Genomic DNA, 27184 nt, shown 5'->3' on the forward strand with positions numbered 1-27184 from the left:
TAATGGTGAGGGAGCAGCAGACACTGCTGAGGTCCATCTTGCTGCCATAGGATGCCCACGAACAGCTACTCGACAGAAGACTGGATGGTTCTTGTGTGCCTATATGGACAGACATCAGCACTATGCATAACTAGCCTGGAACAACAGGATAGGGAGTTGCAGGTGGCAGGGACACATAGATGGTGCAAGCTAGAGCACTGGGTAATTCTGAGCATGCAGGAAAGGCCAGGAGGGGCCCATAGTCTGAAGGTGACTTGACATGGGCCATGCGGAATGGGCTTGTGTTTGTCTAGCTGGCAGTGTCTGGTTTCTGCCCCCTTTTGTGGTAGGTTTGCCAGTTATGATTGGACATATTCCTGGAGGTTTCTTTGCATGACATAATCTTTAATTAAAAATTAATCTCTAATTCCTGGAGACTCCAGGCCAATCCTGGAGGGTTGGCAACTCTATTTCGTAGTCACGGGGGACGAATGCACCCTGCAGCCCTGCTGTGTGTGATGGAGGAACATGCTGCTCTGCACCAATCCACAGCTGAGGAGCTCAGCAGAGACCAGCACCAGCACCCTGCGGGGCAGAGACCAGTGATAACAGCGTCTTCTCAATCCCCCCAAAGCCTACACTGGGTAACCCATCAAATATGCCAGCATGGAGATGTTGGGTGGGCCCCAAGGGTTGCAGGGTCTGACGAGACCCCCACTCTCCACAGCTGGATGGGAAAAGGCCCTTCCATGCCATGGGGATTTCCTGGCATCTAATCGAAGAAAAGGGGCCCCTCCCCCTCTGAGAATGAAACACTGGGTCAGGTGTTAGAACAGGACAGGATGAACAGCACTTACCCCCTGTCAGTCCCACTCTGCTCCCCTAGACACCACCTTCCACTCCAGCCAGATGCTCACAATGACAACCCCCCCTGACATCCTCAGCTCCCTTTTACCCATAGAAATTCAAAGAATACCAGGGTTGGAAGGGACCTCAGGAGGTATCTAGTCCAACCCCCTGCTCAAAGGGAGACCCATCCCCAGATGGATTTTTACCCCAGTTCCCTAAATGGCCCTTCAAGGATTGAACTCACAACCCTGGGTTTAGCAGGCCCATGCTCAAACCACTGAGCTATCCCTCCCTCCTACTCCCTCCTGCCCAGCCCCTGCCCCTGCCCCTTCCTCCTCAGACACCCCACAGCTCCCTCCTGCCCAACCCCAGCTCCTTCCTCCTCAGACACCCCACAGCCCTCAGCTCCCTCCTGACTCTCCCCCCTCAGGCACCCCTAAGCCCTCAGCTCCCTCCTCTCCCGTCCTCGGACATCCCCAGCTCCCTCCTGCCCACCCCCTGCCCTTCCCCCCTCAGACACCCCACAGCTCCCTCCTGCCCAGCCCCTGCCCCTCCCCTCTCACACACCCCACAGCTCCCTCCTGCCCACCCCCTGCCCTTCCCCCCTCAGACACCCCACAGCTCCCTCCTGCCCAGCCCCTGCCCCTTCCTCCTCAGACACCCCACAGCCCTCAGCTCCCTCCTGACTCTCCCCCCTCAGGCACCCCTAAGCCCTCAGCTCCCTCCTCTCCCGTCCTCGGACATCCCCAGCTCCCTCCTGCCCACCCCTGCCCTCCCTCCTCAGACACCCACAGCTCCCTCCTGCCCAGCCCCTGCCCCTCCCTCTCACACCCCACAGCTCCCTCCTGCCCAGCCCCTGCCCTTCCCCTCAGACACCCACAGCTCCCTCCTGCCCAGCCCCTGCCCCTCCTCTCACACACCCCACAGCTCCCTCCTGCCCAGCCCCTGCCCTTCCCCCCTCAGATACCCCACAGCTCCCTCCTGCCCAGCCCCTGCCCCTCCCTCCTCAGATACCCCACAGCTCCCTCCTGACCAACCCCTGCCCCTCCCCTCAGATACCCCACAGCTCCCTCCTGCCCAGCCCCTGCCCCTCCCCCTCAGACACCCCACAGCTCCCTCCTGCCCAACCCCTGCCCTTCCCCCTCAGACACCCCACAGCTCCCTCCTGCCCAACCCCTGCCCCTTCCTCCTCAGACACCCCACAGCTCCCTCCTGCCCAACCCCAGCTCCTTCCTCCTCAGACACCCCACAGCCCTCAGCTCCTCCTGACTCTCCCCCTCAGGCACCCCTAAGCCCTCAGCTCCCTCCTCTCCCGTCCTCGGACATCCCCAGCTCCCTCCTGCCCACCCCTGCCCTTTCCCCTCAGACACCCCACAGCTCCCTCCTGCCCAGCCCCTGCCCCTCCTCTCACACCCCACAGCTCCCTCCTGCCCACCCCTGCCCTTCCCCCCTCAGACACCCCACAGCTCCCTCCTGCCCAACCCCAGCTCCTTCCTCCTCAGACACCCCACAGCCCTCAGCTCCCTCCTGACTCTCCCCCGTCAGGCACCCCTAAGCCCTCAGCTCCCTCCTCTCCCGTCCTCGGACATCCCCAGCTCCCTCCTGCCCACCCCCTGCCCTCCCTCCTCAGACACCCACAGCTCGCTCCTGCCCAGCCCCTGCCCTTCCCCCCTCAGACACCCACAGCTCCCTCCTGCCCAGCCCCTGCCCCTCCCCACTCACACACCCCACAGCTCCCTCCTGCCCCGCCCCTGCCCATCCCCCCGCAGGCACCCCACAGCTCCCTCCTGCCCACCCCCTGCCCTTCCCCCCTCAGACACCCCACAGCTCCCTCCTGCCCAGCCCCTGCCCCTCCCCCCCTCAGACACCCCACAGCTCTCCTGCCCAGCCCCTGCCCCTTCCTCCTCAGACACCCCACAGCTCCCTCCTGACCAACCCCTGCCCCTCCCCCTCAGATACCCCACAGCTCCCTCCTGCCCAGCCCCTGCCCCTCCCCCCCTCAGATACCCCACAGCTCCCTCCTGCCCAACCCCTGCCCTTCCCCCCTCAGACACCCCACAGCTCCCTCCTGCCCAACCCCTGCCCTTCCCCCCCCAGACACCCCACAGCTCTCTCCTGCCCAGCCCCTGCCCCTCCCCTCAGACACCCCACAGCTCCCTCCTGACCAACCCCTGCCCTTCCCCCACCAGACACCCCACAGCTCTCTCCTGCCCAGCCCCTGCCCCTCCCCCTCAGACACCCCACAGCTCCCTCCTGCCCAACCCCTGCCCCTCCCCCTCAGATACCCCACAGCTCCCTCCTGACCAACCCCTGTCCCTCCCCCTCAGATACCCCACAGCTCCCTCCTGCCCCTCCCTCTCAACAAGTGGAGCCAGCACCATTTTCCTTTACCCATGTAACCTCCCTGCGGCACCTCACAGGGGCCTGACTCAAAGCCCCCAGCAGTCAATGGAGAGCGCCCTTTTGGAGCGAGCTGTACCACCAGTGCAGCCAGACAGGCATTGCTTAGCCAGCTGCTGCAGGGGCCATTTCCAATGTGAGCTGAGAGCTCACCGCCTCCAGCTACAAATGAGAGGCAGAAGCATTTAACCCAAAATAATTTTATTGTTGCCGTTGCTTCTGATACAAAAAGGAATCCACAAAGAGACGCTCGCTCTGCGGGGCAAGGTGGCACAGCTTCTGCACTGGGTGTGCCCAGCACATCTGAAAACCAACTAGCAAGAAATGTCAATGAACACAAATCACCACACTAGACTGGAATGAATGAAAACATTTCACTTTCTCATTTGACACGTTTGGCTCAACACACACACACAAAACCCCGCCTCTGCTAATTTATTATTATTAATTTTTTTAAAAGCACCCTTTGGTAAAAAAACAAAACAAAAACAGGCCACCTGTCACGTCATGAGGTCTGGTACTCTTGCAAAATCCAGCTCTGTGTTGTTTACAGCTGCATTATGCAAAAGAGTTTTCAAGTTTGATATTAGCCAAAGTACAGTATACACACACTTCCCCTACATGCCATGGGGTGGCAGCATCCCAGGAAAGAACAGAAATGAAAAACAACCCCCACCCCAAAGTACCAAAAAAGCTACAGGAATATGCCCTCCTCACAACAACAAGCAGTTGTAACATTGGTGGTTATACATAAATATGAAGGGTGGATGCAGTGCAGTAACCCTGACGATTCAGTACCAGCACCAGCTTCCGCGAGCTGAAAGCACCATTGATCTGGGGATCTATCAGGTAGTCTTGTGTGTTACCATGAGTGAATTAGCACCTTTGTTTCCTTTTGCTGATGCACAGTGTTGATGCAGAACCAAAAAACAAACAAACAAACAAAAACAAACCCCAAAACCGACTTACACAAAAAACGGAAAAAAGAGTTTCATGCAAAACTAGAAAATGGCCTTGTACAAAACAGTCGTATGAAAAATCACCCTCTTGGCAGGAGGCAAGGGCTGTCAGTACCAACCTCTTTGCTCAGGCCATCGGCGGCAGCAAGGAGACAGATTCTTTGCAATCTGATTTTGCAGGTTGTTTTTAGTGCATTTAGTTTGTCTGCATTGATCAGAGGATTAGTATTTCTGACATCACGTTGGAGTGACCAGAGCGGAATCCCATATTTGCAAGTGCCCCCGACTGTGGGTGTCTGGCCAAAGGCCCTGAGGTGACTCAAACCAGACACCTCCAAACTGGCACCCAAAATCAGGGACCATTTTGAAAATATGGGCCTAAATGCCCATGAGCCATGTCCCTCTCCCCTGTGGGCCTGCAGTGCCATTTCTGAGCACACCTCTCCTGCTCCTGCTCGGGGGGACCTCTAGGGGAACTCGCAAACACTCCCAGCAGTGGGTCTAGGATCCCCCCACTGGGCCAAATCACCCCCAATTCCTACCAGCAGGAAGGGCCTATCTGTGCTGTGCTAAGACTCACTACATCTCTCGTGGCAATTGAGTTTGTTCAACCACAATCAAAGCATACAACTGTACGCCTCCCCCAAAGCTACTCAGCACCTGCTGGTGACAGAAGAACGTACGTTAACCTCTGCAGTTGCTGGAGCTGTAGGAACAACCCTTCCAAACTCCGCTCTGTGGAGAGGGTGCCAGCAGTACCAGCTAGTATTGCACATGTTCAGAACACTGCGGTATTGAAGCCTTAAACTGGAACAGAAACCTGCAGTCCTTCAGACTGGCTAGCTTGCAGTGTGAGGTTACATGGCATAATCCAAACTGGCCCTTCACTCCAAGTGGGGCCAAATTAACTTTTTTTTGCCATGCAAAGGGACAAACGCAGGACCTGATGGAACACAATATAAAAAAAGAGCGCGGCAGATAGCGAGCAGCCAGTATCAGCTGAGGAGGATTTTCCAGAGCACCATTATGGCAATGCAGAAGCAAAGGAAAAACCAGATATGTTGGGAAATGGCACCAATACAGCAGCTTCTTTAGAGGTCACATCTGAGCTCTGTCCTCAGCCACCGCCCATCTCCTAGCTTGTGGATGGCGAGCGGCCCCTGGCCGTGGAAGACAGGGAGGTTTCAATGGGAAAATCCTTGTCAGCTCAGACTAACAGTGTCATGTTTAAGGGAAGAGGACAGGGCCGCCCACTGCAGGGGATGAGAGCACAGAGGGAGACACAGCTCCAGACAACAGGGTTTCAAACCATGGACAAAGATTTCACAAGCTCTTTTGGGGGGTTGCTTGGTGCGTAACACAGGTGCTCTGTGAAGCAGAGCAGCCCTTAGCTGCCCAGGGCCCAGTGCTGAGTCCAGGGGCGCATTTCCCAGCAGTCGGACAGTGTGGCCGGCGAGGTGCTGGCACAGGGGTGCGGCAATAGCAAAGGGGTTTGTTTCCAGGTGTGGGTGGCGCTGCTAAGAACTGGGCTGTGGCTGGCTGGGTGGCTGGTTGGTTCTCGTGGTGGCTAGTAAAGCTGGAGCTGAAGCCTCATCCTGAGTGCTTGGCCAAGCTCCCCTGCCAAGTAGTTGAGGTCGTTCTTGGCCTCCAGTTTCTGCAGTTCCTTTTTGCGATACAGGGGCACGCTCACGATCTCCAGCAGGTAGGTGCCAGGCATGATCTTCTTGCGGCCGAGGTGCAGGTAGCTGAGTCCTTCTTTCTGGTGGATGCGGAAGTAGCCGTCCTCGTTGCCATGAGAGACCACGTAGCGCACATGGTTTTCGAGGGGCTCTACAGCCGGCAGCAGCTCCAGGATGTGCTCCTTGTGGTCCAGGGCCGAGAGGTTCAGGCTCATGGACAGGGGAGCATCAATGTCCACGCTGGCCAGACTCACTGCGGGCTCCTAGGGAGAAGAAGGGAGGGCACCTTAATGAACCAGCACAAAGGATAGTCTGGCCAGGCCCAGAAAGGCCTGGGTGTGAGAAGGGAGCCTGCCCAGGGCCCCCAAGGCAGCTCGGAGAAGTGGTTCCAGTGTAGGGTTGCCAGGTGTAGAGTTTTCGACTGGAACGTCCAGTCAAAAAGGGACCCTGGCCATTAAAAGTCCGTTCGGTGGCGCAGCGGGGCTAAGGCAGGCTCCCTGCCTGCCCAGGCTCCGTGTGGCTCCTGGAAGCAGCAGCATGTCCCCCCTCTAGCTTCTACATGTAGCGGAAGCCAGAGGGCTCTGCATGCTGCCCACGCCCCAAGCGCCAGCTCTGCAGCTCCCATTGGCCAGGAACTGTGGAGCCGGAGGGGGGACATGCCACTGCTTCCGGGAGCTGCTTGAGGTAAATGCCACCTAGAGCCAGCACCCCTGACCCCCAAACCTGATCCCCCTCTCGCCCTCTGAACCCCTCGGTCCCAGCCCAGAGCACCCTCCTGCATCCCAAACTCCACCCCAGACCCCACACCCCCAGCCAAAACCCTCACTCCTCGGTGCCCCAACCCCCTGTCTCAGCCCAGAGCCCCCTCCCACACTCCAAACCATTCAGCCTCAGCCCGGGACCCCCTCTTGCACCTCAAACCCCTCATCCCCAGCCCCACCCCAGAGTCCGCACCCCCAGCCAGAGCCCTCGCCCCTCCCACACCCTAACCCCCTGCCTCAGCCGAGAGCCCTCTCCCATACTCCGAGCTCCTCATTTCTGGTCCCACCTCAGAGCCACACCCCCAGCCAGAGTCCTCCCCGCCACTGAGCCAGCTCGGTGAAAATGAGCAAGTGAGTGAGGGTGGGGAGAGTGAGCAACAGAGGGAGGGGGGACGGAGGAGCGGGAGTGGGGCCTCAGAGAAGCGGCGGGGCAGGAGTAGGACCTTGGAGGAGGGGCAGGGCAAGGGTGTTTGGTTTTGTGCAAGTAGAAAGTTGGCAACCCTACTCCAGTGTTGAGGAACCCACGTGCTCCCAGGGCAGCTGCTTCTCTTGCCAAAACATTCCCCAGACTTAGTTTTTCTTCCTGCTTTGCCGGACTCCCCTGGGTGGCTGACCCAGGCCAGTAACTCCTGGCTCTGCCTTGCTGGCCAGCGAAGGTTCTGACTGTGCCTGCTTGGCACTGCCCTGTGGCTTGGGGTACATGCAACCCACACAACAAAGTGAAGAAATGTCCCTGTCGTGCTGAAACGCTACCTGGCGAGGCAGGTGTTCACAGCTAGAAGGGACCGTTAGACCATCGCCTCTGACCCCCTGCATATCACACAGGACAAAGACCCTCCCCTCGGATTGCTGCATCCAGCCCACCAGTGCTTTCAGAAAGAGACGGCCTGCCAGGGGACGGAGAATTCACTCGGACCCTAGCAGGTTGTCCCAATGTTGTTTATTATTGAAGAGGGATACAAATTAAAATGCTCCTTGATCTGACTGAAGTGTACGGATGTGTGCCCATGCACTGGTGCAGGGCTGTCTCCGACGGTGACTGGGAGTGTCACCAAGGCCTGCACTCAGGGTTTGACTCCAGTAGCCCTGGTCTGACTGGGAGAGGGGGGCTCGGCAGATGGCTGAGCTGAGGGACAGGAGGGGTGCACAAGTGTTTGTGCAGCACTGAGGACACAGTCTGTGATGGTGGCCGGGTCCCTGTCTCCCCTGTGAATATGTCAGAGGGGTGCATGGTCTGGTCCCAGATAATACCCCATACTGTGGGGACTCAGCAGCCCCCCTCTCTCTCTCCTGAGGCACTGAGTCACCAGGCACAGGGAAGGCTGATGGGGTAGGTCTCTCTGGGGAGAGGTCCATCCTGTGACTGTCTCAGTGGTGCTGGGCTGGGGATGCCACACAGCTCTCTCCCAGACAGTCCGTGGGCCTGGCTCTCAGCTTGCCTCGAGCTGTCCGGAGGGCCATGCATTACCTGGTGCCCCTCAGTCCCGTTGATGCTGCGGCGCTGCCGGCCCCGCTTGGGGTAGCCATTTATCTTGCACTCGTAGCAGGTCTCGGGGGAGAGCAGGTTCTCCTCATCCTCCTCTGGAGGGGCAGGCAGGTAGGAGCCTTTGCCGAAGCCGAGTCCAGAAATACAGTGCCTGGGGCCAGAGGAGTAAACAGTGGGACAGGATTCACTCCGAACCCCCATAACACATGGCGCTCTCTAGTGCCAAGGCCTATGAGGTGGGACCGGGCACACACCCAGGGCTGTGCCTGTGTCTGCCAGGTGGTGGGTGGGGTGTGCAGTGCGCAGCACAACGTATGCACATGCTGCAACAAGGAGCCTGGGTTTCAGTGAGGAGAGGGTTAACGGGATGTGCTCCCCTCTGCTGGGGCACTCAGACGGGGTACACAGACCTGGGCAGCACTGGAAGAACCCAGGCAAGCATCCGGGTATGTGTGTGTGCACATGTGTGCAGCTGTGCATGCCTGAGCATGCCTGGGAGCGGGAGCGCACATGGGTGTCCCGGCATGAGCATGCACCTGGGAGTGTGAGTGCACAGGCGGGTGTGTCTGTGGGACTGTACAGACACTCACAGGATACGTCTGAGCTCAGCCTGCTGCGGGGGAGGGCTCCGGCACAGAGCTGGCGTGAGCCCGGGGGTCAGCGCCTGCCTAGGTAATGGAGCAGCCCCATCTGCTCACCCTTGTCCAGCTCGGAAGTATCCCCCAGGGCAGCCACACAGGTAGCCCCCATCAGTGTTGGAGCAGCCGTAGCTGCAGGGGCTGCCACCGGCTGAGCACTCGTCCACATCCTGGCACCCGCCGAAGGCCTGGTCGAAGTCGAAGCCGGACGGACAGACGCACTTGAAGCTGCCCAGAGTGTTGTAGCAGGAGGCGGAGCCGCAGGCAGAGGGGCTGGAGCACTCGTTTTCATCTGGAACCAGGACAGAGCAAAGGGCTCAGGGGACGGCTGTGGGTGGGAGACCCTGCTAGTGGTCACTGCTCCAGCTCCCCCTCCCTCCATCCTCTGCCAGTGAGATTAACGAGCCCCCGGCTGAGCCCCTTGGCCAAACACCGGCAGCTGGGCTCCCTGCCCCAGCTCTTCAGTCACCAGGAAAAGGAGGAGGTGAAGGACAACATCTTCCTACAGGGGGCCTAGCCCCTCCCTTAGGTGCCTAACGGGCTGATCTGCTGTCGGGAATGTGGAGCAGTGTAGCGGGGTGGTCACCCCGCTCCTGCCTGGAAGGGCTGAAAGCAGCCCCGGAAGGGCTGGGGCAGAGAAAAGCTGGGCTGATGGGGCAAGCAGCCACAGCTGCAGCCAGTGCAATCAGGGCCCAGCTGGCCCTTATAAGAGGGCCGGGGCCAGAAGCCAGACTCTCTGGCTTTGAGAGGGAGGGACCTGGCTGCAGGGAGCTGAGAGAAGGGACCCGGAGTGGAGCAGGGCTGGGGGAAGGCCAAGGGAGCTGGGGAGCTCCGGCCTGGAAACACCCCCAGGCTGCAGCCTAGTGGAAGGCCAATTAGATATTGGGATTGCAGGGGGCAGCTCATGGGTAGGCAGAGGCAGCAGGTCCAACCCCCACCCTGCCTATGATGAGTGGCTTTTATGCTGCAGTCTGCCCCAGGAGCGGGGGCTAGATGGTGACTGGCAGTAGCCCACGACTGAGGCACGGTGAGGATAGAGGGTTGGGGGTTCCCCTGGGTGGGGAGACCCTGAGTCTGTGGGGATATTGCCAGGGGGCAGCACCCCAAAGACAAGGGGTATCGGTTCCTGGGCGGGACATGGGGCCAGCGGCAAGCAGGACACCGGCCTGCAGAGGGCGCTCCGGAGCCGGGAAAAGAGCTAATTCCCAGGACACCAGCAGGAGGCGCCGCAGGGGTGAGTCCTGCCCCGTTACAAGCAGCCAGACCCTCTGCTGGCATCTGTGGTGGGAGCAGCAGGAACTCGCAGGCGAGTGTGCGGGCAGACTGGCCCAGCGTGGGCTGTGCACCAAACACAGAGCGCTTGTCTCTCTGCTCCCCGAGGGCGGCCTGGTGCCCAGCACAGGGGCTGCAGCAAACCCAAGGTCCTCGGGTTAATGACAAACACAGGGAAGTTGCTGACCTGCCAGAGGTGGAGCAAGGAGTCAGCAGCTCAGCTGGGAGCAGCCTCCCTCCCCTAGCTAGTACGCTGCCCCACACGGGAGCCCCCCCACCCTCAGTCCCACACTCACCCACACACTGGTTCCACTGGTAATGCTGCACATAGCCCTGAGGACAGCCACAGCGGTAGCCTCCCAGGACATTCTGACAGCCATGCTGGCAGCGATGGTTCCCGTCGCACTCATCCACATCTGATGGCACAAACAGCACAGAGCGCCCGTCAGATACCTCCCGTCAACTCCAGCAGCAGAGCCCAGAGAGCGGCAATGCACGGACACAGAGTGCCCATCAACTCCCACAGCCCAGCAGGCAGCAATGCACGGACACAGAGCGCCCGTGAGACGCCTTCCGTCAGCTCCTGCAGTCCAGCAGCAGAGCTCAGTGTGCAGAGCCCAGAGAGCGGCAATGCACAGACACAGAGCGCCCATGAGACGCCTTCCATCAGCTCCTGCAGCCCAGCAGCAGAGCCCAGTGTGCAGAGCCCAGACAGCGGCAATGCACGGACACAGAGTGCCTGTGAGACGCCTTCCGTCAGCTCCCGCAGCCTGGCAGCAGAGCCTGGAGACCAGCAATGCACGGACACAGAGCACCCATCAGCTCCTGCTCTCTGGTATCAGAGCCCAGCAGGCAGCAATGCACGGACACAGAGCGCCCGTGAGATGCCTTCCATCAGCTCCTGCAGCCCAGCAGCAGAGCCCAGTGTGCAGAGCCCAGAGAGCGGCAATGCACGGACACAGAGCGCCCATGAGACGCCTTCCATCAGCTCCTGCAGCCCAGCAGCAGAGCCTGGAGACCAGCAATGCACAGACACAGAGCACCTGCTTGAAGGGGCTCTCAGGAGGGCTCAATGGGACCAGCTTCTCTGGCCGCACCCCCGCCAGATCCCTGGTCACTAATGACTCTGACTTTAAAGCAATTGCGGCAAAGTCATGATTGGCCTTTGTGATCTAGGGCCTGAGTCCTGGCGCCTTTGCTGCTCGCCCCTTCCTGCCCAGCAGGGACAGCCAACAGGTCTGGAGCCTAAGGCCCAGCCCTATTGTCCTGTCCCCATGCTGTGGGCCCATCCTCCTTGGGAGACAGGGACATGGGCCACCACACGAGCTGTCTGGTGAAGTCCTGCCACTGCTCCTCTCTGGGCAGACTGGGCTCCCTCTGACTCGCTGTCCTGGAGGAGGGAGGGCTCATCCCCCATGCCCAGCAGAGGACTCGGCCCCTGCCAGCACCACGCTGGGGTGGTGGGGCAGTGAGGGTCAGACTCTAATCCCATGCTTGGTCCCAGGGGTTAGTGAGGATTGAGCCGGGGCAGGAGTGGACTGTCTCTGTCGCAGGCCCTGAGCCCCTGGCATCCCCTCGCTGGCTGCCTTTGGCCATGCTTCAGGGCCCATTGGTCTGCCTTAGTTCACTCTCAAGGGGTTTGTGGCTCTGATGTGTGTCCCCTATTCTTGTGGCAGTGAGAAGTGACTGCTTCTCTAGCGGGCGTGGGTTAGTGGCTTGTTTCTTGCTGCCTGGGTTGAATACTGGCTTCTCTTCTCCACTCTCAGAAGCACTCCGTGTGGCAGGTTTTGCCTGGTCCGAGGTCAGGCACCTTGATTATACACATTCACAGCTCATGCTCCAGGCGCTGGGCCCTGGGCAGCAGCTTGCGCAGCCCATTCTGTGCTGAGTGTCTGCAATGGGCTAATATTGCCGTGGCCCGACACGCACTCTGCTTTGCTTTCCCAGGGCTGCACTATAGAGGGAAGTTGCCCTTGTGTCCACCCCTTGTGTTGTGAGTGTCCAGGAGATCCTGGGGTGGGACAGGGCCACTGGGGCCATCTAGCCCATCTCTTGCACCGAGGCAGGGAGATCTCTGCTCACCCTTGCCTCATCTCACCTTGAATCCCTGCCAGGATGCTGATTCCAGCCCATCACATGACAGACTGTTCTAGTGCCATGTGATGAAGAGTGCCGTTCAACTGCATCACACAAAGGCAGAAAACTAAAAAGTGACAGATTGTATATGTGCTTGTACACAAATGCTAGAAGTCTAAATAGAAAGATGGGTGAACTTGAGTGCCTGGTATTAAATGAGGCTATTGATATAATAGGCACTACAGAAACTAGGTGGAACAATGAAAATCAATGGGACACAGTAATTCCAGGGTACAGAATATATATGCATGACAGAATAGGTCGTGTGGGTCGGGGAGTGACACATGTCCAGAAAGGATGCTGGATGAATGACCCAAATTCAACCTTTAGGGACATATTACTAGATAATGTTTGTGGTTTTGGGTGTTTACATATCTATTGTTAGAGGTTAACGATGCAGTCAAACAGTCCCTGTCTATGCTGTGTTCTGTTAATTCAGAGATCAAAACGAGATCTTGACATTTAAATGAACTGTAGATATAGTGATAACACTGTATTGATCTCTCTTTGAAGTATATAGCAGATCACCTGCAAATGGTGCAAAACAGGCAATTACCTTATGTTAATCTGTGTAGCTAATTACCAGTGATGCTTAGGAAATAGGTCTACTTCAGAGTCCAGATGATTGCCTATTGTTCAGCTAAGAACTCCAAGCTGTCAAGAGAAGGCCTGGAACTGTATAAAAACCTCTTGGGCCTGATCCTTTTGATCTCAGATCTGCTGGATGCTTTACACAGGGGAAGCTTATATCATAAGACTGAGATCTTCAGTCTCACCTGGATCACCCTGGATATGAACACTGGACTATAACCTATGGTCTAATTCTGAAAGAACTCTTTGCAATTACAAAGCTCACCATCTCTACTATGAATCTGATCTCAGAACTGTACTCAGGTCTGTATGTATACTGATCCTTTTCTTTTAAAATAAATTGTAGTTAATAAGAATTGCCATGTATTTGGTTAAGATCTGAAATATTCATTAGCTTGGAAGGTAATGCGTCCAATCCTTTGGGATTGGTAGAACTTTCTTATATGGTGAATAAGATTTTCAGGAATCCTCATCATATTAAACTTGAGTGTCCGGGTGGAAGCCCAAGGCTGGGTTGCTATAAGGGAACTGTGTCGTTGGCTTCTGTGCTACCAGTAAGGTATTGTAGAAGCTGTTTTGCGCTGACTTGGTAAATCTAAGTATTAGAATATCCACCAGCTTTGGGGATTCTCTGCCCCATTCTTTGCAGTTTGCCCTAACTAAATAACCTCACAGTGGCCCCCCTGGCACCTTGGTCACAATATGAAAGAAAGCATTGAGTCAAATATAGTAACAATCTTAAATGAATCAAACTGTATCATGGAATCTTTCTGGATAGACATCCCATGCTTGAATAATAAAAGTATAGCAGGAAGAATATACTGCTGACCACCTGACCAGGATGGCGATGGTGATTGTGAAGTGCTCTGGGAGATTAGAGGCTATAAAAATAGAAATCTCAGTAATAATGGGGGATTTGGACACGTCACACTGGACACATGTCACCTCAGGAAGGGATGCAGAGATAAAGTTTCCTGACACTTTAAATAACTGCTTCTTGGAGCAGTTAGTCTTGGAACCCACAAGGGGAGAGGTAATTCTTGATCACACCTGAGTCATTCTTTTTAGGTAACAAATATGAGGAATTGTCCCAGACGAAGGTGTCAGTAGAAGAGGGTTTGGAACAAATTGATAAATTCAACAGTAATAAGTCACGAGGACCAAACGGTATTCACCCAAGAGTTCCGAACGAACTCAGATATAAAATTGCACAATTAGTTAGGTTAAATCAGCCTCTGTACCAGATGACTGGCAGATAGCTGATGTGACCCCAATTTTTAAACAAGGCTCCAAAGGCAATCCTGGCAATTACAGACTGGTAAGTCTGACTTCAGTACTAGACAAACTGGTTGAAACTGTAGTCAAGAACAGAATTATCAGACACATAGATGAGCATGATATGTTGGGGAAGAATCAACACGGCTTTTATAAGGGGAAATCATGCCTCACCAATCTATTAGAATTCTCTGAGGGTGTCAACAAGCATGTGGACAAGGGGGATCCAGTGAATATAGTGCACTTGGACTTTTAGAAAGCTTTTGACAAAGTCCCTCATCAAAGGCTCTTAAGCAAAGTAAGCCGGCATGGGGTAAGAGGGAAGTTTCTCTCATGGATCAGCAACTGGTTAAAAGATAGGAAACAAAGGATAGAAAGAAATGGTCAGTTTTCTGATTGGAGCAAGGTAAATAGTGGTGTCCCCCAGGGGTCTGTACTGGACCCAGTCCTATTCAACATATTCATAAATGAACTGGAAGAAGGAGTAAACAGTGAGGTGGCAAAATTTGCAGATGATACAAAACTACTCAAGATAGTTAAGTCCCAGGCAGACTGTGAAGAGCTACAAAGGTATCTCACAAAACTGGGTGACTGGGCAACAAAATGGCAGATGAAATTCAGAGTTGATAAATGCACCGTAATGCACATCGGAAAAACTAATCCCAACTATACCTATAAAATGATGGGGTCTAAATTAGCTGTTACCATTCAAGAAAGAGATCTTGGAGTCATTGTGGATAGTTCTCTGAAAACATCCACTCAATGTGCAGCAACAATCAAAAAATCTAACAGAATGTTGGGAATCATTAAGAAAGAGATAGATAATAAGAAAAAATATCACGCCTCTATATAAATCCATGGTATGCCCACATCTTAAATACTGTGTGCAGATGTGGTTGCCCCATCTCGAAAAATATATATTGGAATTGGAAAAGGTTCAGAGAAGGGCAACAAAAATGATTAGGGGTATGGAATGGCTTCCGTATGAGGTGAGATTAAAAAGACACGGAAAAGAGATGACTAAGGGGGGATATGATAAAGTGCTATAAAATCATGACAGGTGTGGAGAAAGTGACTAAGGAAGTGTTATTTACCCCTTCACATAACATAAGAACCAGGGGTCAGCCAATAAAATTAAAAGCCTGCAGGTTTAAAACAAACAAAAAGAAGTACTACTTCACACAACACAAAGTCAACCTGTGAAACTCGTTGCCAGACGATGTTGTGAAGGCCACAAGTATAACAGGGTTCAAAAAAAACCTAGATAAGTTCATGGAGGACAGGTCCATCAATGGCTATTAGCCAAGATGGTCAGCAAGCAAGCCTATGCTCTGGCTTTCCCTAGCCTCTGACTGCCAGAAGCTGGGACTGGATGCTGGGGATGGATCACTTGATAATTGCCATGTTCTGTTCATTCCCTATGAAGCATCTGGCATTGGCCACTGCCGGAAGATAGGATACTAGGTTAGATGGGTATGGTCTTCTTATGCTTCATTGAACTCATGGCCAGAAAGGACTGGCCTGACCCTCAGCTTTCATCATCTGAGTCCTGGGCTGCATGGGCTGCTGGCAGTAACTCCTTGCACCTGCATGCTAATGACAGGCCCAGAGCCAGCTTTTCTCCTGGCTGCAGAGTGATCTCTGCTACCCTCTCGTCACAGGCCAGAGATCGAAGGGTGCCACACTGTTTGCACTGACAAGCATCTGAAAAACCAGGTTAGCCAGCACTGGCTGTACTTAGACCTGCTCCAGGAATGACAAGTGGACTTGGAACACTTCCATACCGGGCATGCTTGGAGACAAACACCTACCTTCACAGTTGATACCAGAGTTGTCCAGGGAGAATCCTTTCTGGCATTCACAGTTATAGCTGCCTGGCGTGTTCTGACACTGGCCTTTGGCTCCACACAGGGTGGGCTGGGCTGTACACTCGTTATTGTCTGTAAAACACGAATTGCTTTGTATGGCAGACTGGCCCGGAGCTTGCCAGCTAAAGGCCCTTTCCAAGGGAGGTCTCAGCACATGTTACCTGCTGCAATACCATGGCGAGGAACAGAGACAACAGACTTGAGGAAAAGAGTGGCAGGAAAAGGGCACAGTTTGCAGCAATTCTCTAAAGAGCAGCAGAAATACACATAGACTCATAGACTTCAAGGTCAGAAGGGACCATTATGATCATCTAGTCTGACTCCTGCACATCACAGGCCATAGAACCTTACCTGCCCACTCCTGCAATAGACCCCTAACCTCTGGCTGAGTCACTGACATCCTCAAATCTTGATTTAAAGACTTCCAGTTACAGAGAATCCATCATTTACACTAATTTAAATCTGCAAGTGACCTGTGCCTCTGGCTGCAGAGGAAGGTGACCCTCACCCGCCCCCCGGTCTCTGCCAATCTGACCCGTGGGAAAATTCCTTCCTGACCCCAGACATGGCAATCAGTTCAACCCTGAACATTTTCACAAGACCCAGCAGCCAGACACCTGGGAAAGAATTCTCTGCAGTAACTCACAGCCCTCCCCATCTAGTGTCCCATCACCGGTCATTGGAGATATTTGCTGCTAACAGTTGCAGACTGGCTACATGCCATTGTGGGTACTCATATTATACCATCCCCTCCATAACCTTATCAAGCTCAGTCTTGAAGCCAGTTAGGTTTTCTGTCCCCCACTGCTCCCCTTGGGAGGCTGTTCCAGAACTTTGCTCCTCTGATGGTTAGAAACTTTTGTCTAATTTCAAGCCTAAACTTGTTGATGGCCAGTTTATATCCACTTATTTTTGTATCCACGTTGGCGCTTAACTTAAACAACTCCTCTCCCTTCCTGAGCGTGCATCCCTCCAATGTATTTATAGAGAGGGATCGTATCTCCCCTCAGCCTTTGTTCCTAAGTGCATCACCTTGCACTTTGCACTATTCAATTTCATCCCATTTCTATTACTCCAGTTTTCAAGGTCATCCAGATCTTCTTGATATTCTGGTCCTCCTCCGCATTGACAATACCCCCCAACTTTGTGTCATCTGCAAATTTTATTAGCGCATTCCCACTTTTTGTGGTAACGTCGTTAAGAAAAATGTTAAATAAGATTGGTCCCAAGGCCGATCCCTGAGGAACCTCCCTCCAGCCTGAGAGTTCACCTTTCCCTATGACCCCTTTAGCCAGTCTTCCTTTTAACCAGTTCCTTATACACCTTTCAATTTTCATATTAATCCCCATCTTCTTCAATTTAACTAATAATTTTCCATGTGAAACTGTACCAAATGCCTTACTGAAATCCAGATGGGTTAGATCTACTGCATTTCCTTTCTCTAAAAGATCAGTTATCTTCACAAAGAAGGAGATCAAGTTGGTCTGACACAAACTACCTTTTGTAAACCATGTTGTATGTTATCCCAATTACCGTTAACGTCTATGTCCATAACTTCTTTCTCTTTCATAATTTGTTCCAAGACTTTGCATACAGTTGAGGTCAAACTAACAGGCCTATAGTTTCCCAAATCACCTTTTTTCCTTTCTTAAAAAATAGGAACTATATTAGCAATTCTCCAGTCATAGGGTCTGACCCCCGAGTTTAGACATTCATTAAAAACCCTGGCTATTGGGCTTGCAAGTTCATGTGGGAATTCCTTTTATAGTCTTGGACGGAGATTATTTGGGCCCCCCGATTTAGTCCCATTAAGTTGTTTGAGTTTGAATTCCACCTTGGATGTGATAATTTCTACTTCCGTATCCTAATTTCCATTACCCACCCTGCCACTGTCCCTCAGCTCCTCATTACCCCTATTTAAAACTGAGGCAAAGTATCCGTTTAGGTGTTGGGCCATGCCTAGATTATTTTTAATCTCCACCCCACCCTCAGTGCTTAGCGGTCCCACTTCTTCTTTCTTTCTTTTTTTTTTATTTATATGGCTATAGAACCTTTTACTATTGGCTTAAATTCCCTTTGCAAGGTCCATTCTGCTTGGCTCTTGGCAGTTCTCACTTTATCCCTACAATTTCTGACCGCCAAGAGGTAGTTTTCCTTGCTGATCCATCTTATTTTCCACCTTGTAGGCTTTCTGCTTTCTCTTAATCTTGAGATGCTTGTTCATCCAGCTTGGTCTGAAACCCTTCCCTATGAATTTTGCCCTGTGGTTGGGATGCAGGTGTCAAATAGTTTCTGCAACTTTGAGTTAAAGTAATTCCAAACCTCCTACACATTCAGATCCTTGAGTTCTTCGATCCAGTTCACTTCCCTAACTAATTCCCTTCACTTTTTAAAGTTTGCCCTTTTGAAATCAAGGCCCCATAGCTGCAGATTTATATTTATTTAGCCTTCCGTTTAGTTTAAACTGAATTAGCTCATGATCACTTGAACCAAGGTTGCTCCCTACAACCAGGAGGAGAGGGATAGCTTGGTGGTTTGAGCATTGGCCTGCTAAACCCAGGGTTGTGAGCTCAATCCTTGAGGGGGCCACTTAGGGATCTGGGGCAAAATCAGTACTTGGTCCTGCTAGTGAAGGCAGGGGGCTGGACTCAATGACCTTTCAGGGTCCCCTCTAGCTCTATGAGATAGATATATCTCCATGTATTATATTTTGTGAGGTTCTCACTACTCACCCGTACCAAATCTAAAATGGCTTTACCTCTTGGTGGTGGTCCAGACCCTGCAGTCAGAGCAGGGGGCTGGAAGCAGCATTTCCCTCCGGGCTCCCCAGGGTGCTGCTGGTGGCAGGGGTGGGTGGGGCTTGCTAGAGCTCCCGTTACTCACCGATGCAGGAGGAGTGGTGCTGAGTGAATCCAGGGGGGCATTTACAGTTGAACCCGCCGATGACGTTCACACACAGGAACTGGCAGTTGTGCTGCTTGGTGGAGCATTCATCCAAGTCTAAGGCAACAGGACAGTTAGCCCTGACTGTCTCGCCTTCGTGCTACTATACTGAACAATAGGGGTCCTCTGAGCCGCTCTGTACCAGGCAGCCAGGACCGTGCGGAGCCACACTGCCCCAGGGCAGGCCAGAGAGGCAGGCCCTTGGGCAGGGAACGCACCTGTGGCAATCGGTGCCTCACGCTCGACCCTGCCCTGGTACTTGTGCCCTGGCCCTACTTGCAGAAGCATGTATCAAGGCACGTAGAAGACAATGAAATTGTTCACTGCTTCGTGGAAATCTTTTCCACTTGCGGCATGACCCCGGTCTCACCTTCCCAGAGCTCCTGCAGGGCATGCACGCCCCCAGCGAGAGGCACCAGTATCCGAGAGACGGCCACAGCCGCTAACACTAACTAAGCCCAGCACACCAGACGCTTGGTTGGCAGCAACAGCTATGGTGCTGAGTGAGAGCTGAGTGTGGCCTGATGCCCCAGCGATGCAGGCGTGTGCACCGGTGTGTAAGGCACGGGCCCCAGGAGAGCAGACAGTGGAGGGTGAGGTCAGGCTGTCAGCCCCAGGGGCCTGAGAGCAACTCAGATGCCGTACAGTTGTAGTAGCTGGCTCAGGAGCTTGCACGCTGTCGGGGAGGCAGCACAGGGCCTGGGAGCTCCAGGTGCTTGTTTATTCAGCAGAATATTGCTGAGGAGCCAGGAGAGAGGGTGAAATCCTGATCCCATTGATGTCAATGGGGCTGGGAGTTCAGCCACACACACTCCACTGCGTGTCCTTGTGTCACTGCACTTGGGCCCGGAAGCTGAATGACAGCAGAGAGCATGACCCCAGGGACACGGCTCCCCTCAAACCCAAGCGATGGTTGTGCAGCCTGCGCTGAGCACAGGCAGAGGCAGGGCAGGGCCTCTGCTGCCTCCTGGCCTTGGGCCGGTACCTTTGCAGGTCTTTCCGTCCTCCTGGAGGATGTACCCCCTGGGGCAGGAGCACTGGTAGCTGCCCTCTGTGTTCTTGCAGATGAAGTTACACGGCTTAGGAGACTGGTTACACTCATCCAGATCTAGACTCAAGAGAAACAGGGCAAGTCAGCAGGAGCATGGCTGTGGGCGGAGCTGGGTGATGGCCCGATGGAAACATGAGGACTCTCATCAAATGGAACTTCCTGCTTAACCGGCCGTTTCCTGCCTGGGGCCTGGTGACTCAGCCCAGAAGAACACCCCCCCCCACCCCCCGACAACAATGGGCAGTGGAGGTCACTTGGTGCCCGGCACCTTCGAACTACAATTAGCGACGCCTTCCCGTCCCTTTGCCAGGGGAGCGAGACGTGCTCACAGCGAGTGCCCTGGTGTGAGGGGGTGTGATAACCTCATGCCGAAGGGCCTGACTTGGACAGGCGCAGCTCACTGACACATGGACAGCGGGCTGGGTTTGCAGTGGCCGGAGGACTCATTGCGCCAGGGCCCACGCTAGGCACTTCCCATCTCCTGCTCCATGAAGAGAGCAGGTGACGGATACTCCTCACCTAGGCACCTTGCTGGGGTATGCTGGGAAGGGACCCCAAGCTGGGAGTGGGGAGCACTTCCAGTGAAAGGGATCTGCAGCACAGTGCCCACTGCAAGTCATGCCACCTGTGTGCCCAAGGCTCTCCATGTCTCCTCGGTGCTGCGGGGGAGCATTGCTGCCATGGCTGTCCCATTTCCTTCTTGCTGCAATCCTGGGGGCTGGCTTGGTCTAGGAAGGCCTCTGGGTGCTGGCCTCCCAGGATGTCAGCTCAGTCAACAGGGCTGGTCAGGGGCACATCGGAGAGCAGCCCCTAGCTCTGAGTATATGGCTGCTGGTGACAGCATTCTCTGTGGAGGGCCTCAGGCTCTTGAATTTATTCCCTGCATTTGGGCAACGCTCTGTGCTTGTGATAAAAGAGGCAAACACAGTGTGTGTGTGTGTGTGTGTGCCTGGCATGGAAACAACAGGGTTAGCCAGCGTGTGACTGAGACAGGAACATGACCTGGAGACTATGGGGTTAATCAGTGGCCCGGAGACTATGGGGTTAATCAGTGGCCCGGAGACAATGGGGTTAATCAGCGTGTGACCAAGACAGGAACATGGCCTGGAGACTATGGGGTTAACCAGTGGCCCGGAGACTATGGGGTTAATCAGCGTGTGACCGAGACAGGAACGTGGCCCAGAAACTACGGGGTTAACCAGCATCTGACTGAGATAGGAACATGGCCCGGAGATTATGGGTTAATAGGAATGTGGCCCAGAGACTAAACCGGGCAGGTTGTTTGTGCGGGGGAGTGTGGGGCAGTGCCCCGCGCTGCAGAGGGCTGGGGACAGCCCCTGTAATTCCAGCTGCATGGCAGGCGGACAGGAGAGCTGCAGGGCACAGCCCAGGGGATGCTCTCTGGGCACGGGGAAAGCCAGGGGGTGCCGTGTCGGACTCACCCACACAGGCTGTGCCCGTGATGTCGGTGGTGTAGCCCAGCTTGCAGTGGCAGCGGAAGGAGCCGATGCTGTTGATGCACTGTCCATTTCTGCAGAGGTTGGGCAGCACCTTGCACTCATCGATGTCTGGAGGAGGGAGGGACTCGTCAATCAATGTGCCAGGGCACCCAGCCTCTGCCTGCCATGGTGGGCAGGGGCCGTGTGCAGTTGCTCCACCTCAGGGGGAGCTCTGAGGGCTGTGCCCTGGGGGGGATCAATCCTGCCCTCCCCAGAGGAGTGCACACACAGTGCCTGCCCTTTGAGGGTACAGCCTGCACCCATCCCCCGTAGGCTGATTTGGGACCCTGGGTGCCCTAGGGCAACAGACACTGCACTGGCCTGGCACTGGCAGAGCATGTTAAAGGGAGAGGTGCTGCTGCGCACTCATTCCAGAGACTGCCCACGCTAACATGGATACCAAGGGCTAGCAGATGCCATGTGGGGCGCAGCGCCACTGTGTGGCCATGCCCGGCCCATTACCCAGTGCATGTGTGTTACACCCACCTGCCCCCATCCTGCAGGCACTGAGCAGCCTGGCACATACCTCGCCCATCAGTGGTGTACCCAGGCCCATGTGGACACATCTTTTTGTGCTGGGTGGTTCCTGGGAGTGGGCAGAGCTCACACTGGGTCCCCCAGCCGCGGGCACCATTGCAGCAGCACTCAGACTTGGTGACCGGATTGCGGTTGGTGGAGGACATCTGGCACATGGTCTGCAGCACTTCAGTGAAGCAGAATCCCTGGCGGGTGTCTGAGCAAAGAAAGAGAGGAGTGCAGTGACGGGGACGGTGCCAGCGCCAGCCGCGACAAGGGAGCTGGAGACAGTGGTGGGCTTGCAGCAGGTAGAAGTGCTGCTTGACATGTCTGTATTCAGGGCCCATAACTGGCTGTGGATGGGGTGTGACCAGCCCCAATGTTATGTACAGGTCTGCTCTGCAGCCTGGGGGATGCCGGTGTCAGATAGGCCAGCCTAGCATCTCAGAGTCACGTCAGGGGCAGACCCTCTGGGGAGCTGGGCCAGGATTGTTCCCTGCAGGACATAGCTAGTGCTTTGTCCACCCTAGCCTGGAACCTCCAGCCCCTCCATGTCTGCTTCTGTGAGCCCTCGGCCTGGTGCGACCTCCCTGGGCCAACCTGCATAGAAGTTCCTCTTTGGGTATGTTCCCACTGCAGCTGGGAGGTGGGGTTTCCAGTGTGGGTGGACAGACGGACGTAAGCTCAGACTGAGGAGTGTGCTAACAATAACAGCATGGACATGGCTTGAGCTAGCTGCCTGAGTCCAAGCCCACCTGGCCTGACCCTCCAGCTCTGACCTCAGGACGCCACCCTTGCCCCAATGTCTATGGCAGGGGTCGGCAGCCTTTCAGAAGTGCTGTGCCGACTCTTTATTATTCACTCTAATTAAAGGTTTCATGTGCCAGTCATACATTTTAAAGTTTTTAGAAGGTCTCTTTCTATACGTCTATAATATATAACTGAACTATTGTTGTATGTAAAGTAAATAAGGTTTTTAAAATGTTTAAGAAGCTTCATTTAAATTTAAATTAAAATGCAGAGCCCCCCGGACCGGTGGCCAGGACCCGGGCAGTGAGAGTGCCACTGAAAATCAGCTTGTGTGCCGCCTTCGGCACACGTGCCATAGGTTGCCTACCCCTGGGCTATGTAATGGAATGCTAAACTGTATTACACTGTTCAGCCACTAGACGGCACTGTGTGTAAAATGCACAGGCTAAGCTAACCTCAGCCATACCTGGGGGAGCATTAAAGGATCTTATAATGAACAAATCTGGTGTCTCTCTCTCTCAGAAGGATGCTGAGTAGTCAGTCTCTAGCTGATACAGAAGCTTGACCTGCTAGCTGCAGCCTTGCAATATACCACACAGAAGAAGCACATGACATGAAGTCAGAAGTAAACTAGTGCCAGGGGAGAACAGACAGCAGGAACAAAGCAACACAGGTCGGAGGATCTCCTCAACACGCCACTCTTCAGTGCCCCAGAGACCTTCAACGTTGCCAAACTTTCACAGTGAGCAGACTGGAGGCAGTATTTTGCAAGATTTCAAATTGCTACAAAGCTGTATAAAGACACTGGAGATATTCAGATATTTGCTTTAATTTATGCTATGGGGAAGCAGGCCGCAGCATAACTTGAAATCCTTTGAATTTATTGAAGACAGTCACAAAGCTGACCATGAAACTGTTCTGGCTGTGTTTGATGCATCTTTTTATACCTTTGAGAAATGTGGTTTATGAAAGAGCATTTTCTCACCAGAGAATTCAAGAACCAGGAGAAAATGTTGAATGTTTTCTAAGAGCTCTGCATGCATTGGCTGAAAACTGTGATTTTGGGAAAGCAAAACATGAAAATATCAGAGACAGGCTGATTGTTGGGTTCACAGATAAAAGCCTTTCACAGGAGCTACAACTGAAGAAAGATTTAGCCCTAGTCACGGCTATCCAGATAGCAATGCAGGCTGAACTAGTCAAACAACAAGACAAAAGGCAGGAGCAATTTGAAAAACCTGACACTAACTTAGATGCTGTAAACAGACACTGGAGTATTTGATGGTTTAGACACCACAAATCCTGCATCTTGGCAGGGGGTTAGACTAGATGACCCTTGCGGTTCCTTCTAACCCTATAATTCTTTGATAAAACCTCAGGCTAAGAGGGACAAATTCCAGTGTACATGCACAGGCTGTGGAGAAAAACATAACCCAAAAGAGGATGTATGACCAGCCAGAGGCGCAAGGTGTAATACATGCACAAACTATGGGCATTTTGCAGCTGTTTGCTGCATCAAAGCAGCCAGGGAGTAGACTCATATTACAAACAATCAAGAGCCGTTGTTTCTGGGATCTATCACGTGTGACCACACAGACCCTACCTGGAAAATGAAACTGAACATTCATGGAAAGACAATTGACTTTAAAACTGACTGAGGAGCTGACATCACAACCATCTCAGAAGGGACTTACAATCACCGCCAACCCCTTCCAGAGCTGAAGTCACTGGACACAGCTTTGACTAGCTCTGGAGGTATTCTGAACTGCATGGGTCAATTTACCACAGAAACAGCTTACAAAGACCAAAGCTTTTCATTCAGAGTGCATGTGATCAAAGGATCAAAGACCAATGATCTTCTCCACCACAGCATGGCAGCCAGGATGGGCCTAGTGAGAAAGGTGGAAGAACTCAATGGAGGATTTGATATTAGTGGACTTTTGAAAGGAGATCCACTTAAGTCATTCCAAATGAACTATGATTTTGATCACATTACTAGCAGTCCACATTACCCACAAGTCAATGGAAAGGCTGAGAGAGCCAACAAAATCCTACAGCAGCAAGATCCATTCCTTGCTCTTCTGAGCTATAGATCAACACCAATAGCAACTACTGGATACAGTCCAGCACAACTCCTGTTAGGGAGACAACTCAGAACTGCTGTTCCAACTTTGGAAAATAATCTATTTCCAAAGTGGCCAGACTTGAAGAGAGTAGCTAAATCGGATAAAAAGGCAAAAAGATCTCATGAACACTTTTACAACAGAGTTCGCTCATTAGAGAACAGAAGGATCTAGAACCTGGGGACAGCATCTGTGTCAAATTGGATGGAGAAAAAGGATGGACAATTCCAGCTGTTGTGAAGAAAAAAAATTCAGTGCCTAGATCATTTGTGATTGACACTGACAGTGGAGAGTTCAAAAGAAACCATTGACGTGCCTGACTAACCTAATTGCCTTCTATGACGAGATAACTGGGTCTGTGGATGAGGGGAAAGCAGTGGATGTGTTATTCCTTGACTTTAGCAAAGCTTTTGATACGGTCTCCCACAGTATTCTTGCCAGCAAGTTAAAGAAGTATGGGTTGGATGAATGGACTATAAGATGGATAGAAAGCTGGCTAGATCGTCAGGCTCAACGGGTAGTGATCAACGGCTCCATGTCTAGTTGGCAGCCGGTATCAAGTGGAGTGCCCCAAGGGTCGGTCCTGGGACCAGTTTTGTTCAATATCTTCATTAATGATCTGGAGGATGGTGGGGACTGCACTCTGCAAGTTTGCAGATGACACTAAACTGGGAGGAGTGGTTGATACGCTGGAGGGTAGGGATAGGATACAGAGGGACCTAGACAAATTAGATGATTGGGCCAAAAGAAGCCTGATGAGGTTCAACAAGGACAAGTGCAGAGTCCTGCACTTAGGATGGAAGAATCCCAGGCACTGCTACAGACTAGGGACCGAATGGCTGGGCAGCAGTTCTGCAGAAAAGGACCTAGGGGTTACAGTGAACGAGAAGCTGGATATGAGTCGACAGTGTGCCGTTGTTGCCAAGAAGGCTAACGGCATTTTGGGCTGTATAAGTAGGGGCATTGCCAGCAGATCGAGGCATGTGCTCATTCCCCCCTATTCGACATTAGTAGGCCTCATCTGGAGTATTGTGTCTAGTTTTGGGCCCCAAACTACAAGAAGGATGTGGAGAAATTGGAAAGAGTCCAGCGGAGGGCAACAAAAATGATTAGGGGAATAGAGCACATGACTTCTGAGGAGAGGCTGAGGGAACTGGGATTGTTTAGTCTGCAGAAGAGAAGAGTGAGGGGGGATTTGATAGCTGCTTTCAGCTACCTGAAAGGGGGTTCCAAAGAGGATGGATTTAGACTGTTCTCAGTGGTAGAAGATGACAGAACAAGGAGTAATGGTCTCAAGTTGCAGAGGGGGAGGTTTAGGTTGGATATTAGGAAACGCTTTTTCACTAGGAGGATGGTGAAGCACTGGAATGGGTTCCCTAGGGAGGTGGTGGAATCTCCTTCCTTAGAGGTTTTTAAGGTCAGGCTTGACAAAGCCCTGGCTGGGATGATTTAGTTAGGACTGGTCCTGCTTTGAGCAGGGGGTTGGACTAGATACCTCCTGAGGTCCCTTCCAACCCTCATATTCTATGATTCTACGATATCTACAGCATGTTCCTCAGAAAGAACAATCCATACCCGGCAGAGCATTACAGGATCTTATAGTGAATGCTCTGGTGTTTATGTCTCTGACAAGGAAGCTCTGCAGCCAGTCCGTATCTGGGACAGGAGCCTGACCTGCTGGTAGCAGCCTGCTCCCTACCACGTACAATACACAGCAGTCCACATTGCTATTTTTAGTGCACTAGCTCTGCTCGAGCTAGCATGAGTCCGTCTGCCCATGCTGGGAGTCCTACCTCCCAGCTGCAGAGTACCCATATAACCTTAGAGACTCACCGCTGCCGTGCTGCTGGCAGGAACTCTTGTTTACCTGTGTATCAGAATCCCTTTCCTCTGTCCCTTGTAGTGCCAGACCCTTGTACAGCTAGAGAGGGCCCAGCCCAGTGGGGGCACTCCCAGAACAAACAGGTAACAGCTCGGGGTGGGCCCTAGGCCCTAAGCTAACCTTCCCATCCGCAGGGACCGACAGGGCAGCCCTTGCTCTCCTGAGAAGCCTCGCTGACCAACAGCGCTAGGAGTGTCCAGGGCCGGCTCTAGGTTTTTTGGCGTCCCAAGCACAAAAAAAAAAAAAAAAAAAAGAGGAGCGCAACTGCTGAAGCGAAACAAAAAACAGACCCCCCCCTCCCCCCGGAATGTCGCCCCTGAAGTTGTGCTGCCCCAAGCACATGCTTGGTTTGCTGGTGCCTAGAGCCGGCCCTGGGAGTGTCACACCCTGAGTGTTGGTGTTACACTGCAGCCCCCTCTCCTCTGCCCAGCCCTTTCCCCAGGCCAAGTAAGGGGAAAGGTCCTGAGCCAGGAAATTTCTGGGCTCTGACTGGAAGCTGAAGCAACATCCACAAGTCAGCAGGGAGC

General features: G+C 53.4%; 1 protein-coding gene across 2 annotated transcripts in view; it reads right to left on the bottom strand.

Moving 5' to 3' along the window:
* Positions 1-3412: 3412 nt before the first annotated feature.
* FBN3 (fibrillin 3) overlaps positions 3413-27184 on the bottom strand; it is a 128002-nt gene continuing 104230 nt past the window's right edge. For both annotated transcript variants that reach the window (XM_039515824.1, XM_039515825.1), the window contains 9 exons: positions 21913-22119; positions 21330-21455; positions 19822-19944; positions 18777-18893; positions 15837-15965; positions 10320-10439; positions 8812-9043; positions 8096-8264; positions 3413-6129 (listed from right to left, as the gene is read on the bottom strand). In XM_039515824.1, the coding sequence (XP_039371758.1) occupies positions 5755-6129; positions 8096-8264; positions 8812-9043; positions 10320-10439; positions 15837-15965; positions 18777-18893; positions 19822-19944; positions 21330-21455; positions 21913-22119 (1598 nt within the window). In that variant the 3' untranslated portion in view covers positions 3413-5754. The remainder of the gene's footprint in view (positions 6130-8095; positions 8265-8811; positions 9044-10319; positions 10440-15836; positions 15966-18776; positions 18894-19821; positions 19945-21329; positions 21456-21912; positions 22120-27184) is intronic.

The sequence above is a fragment of the Mauremys reevesii genome, linkage group 26 (genome assembly GCF_016161935.1).
Source record: "Mauremys reevesii isolate NIE-2019 linkage group 26, ASM1616193v1, whole genome shotgun sequence".
Lineage (NCBI taxonomy): Eukaryota > Metazoa > Chordata > Testudines > Geoemydidae > Mauremys > Mauremys reevesii.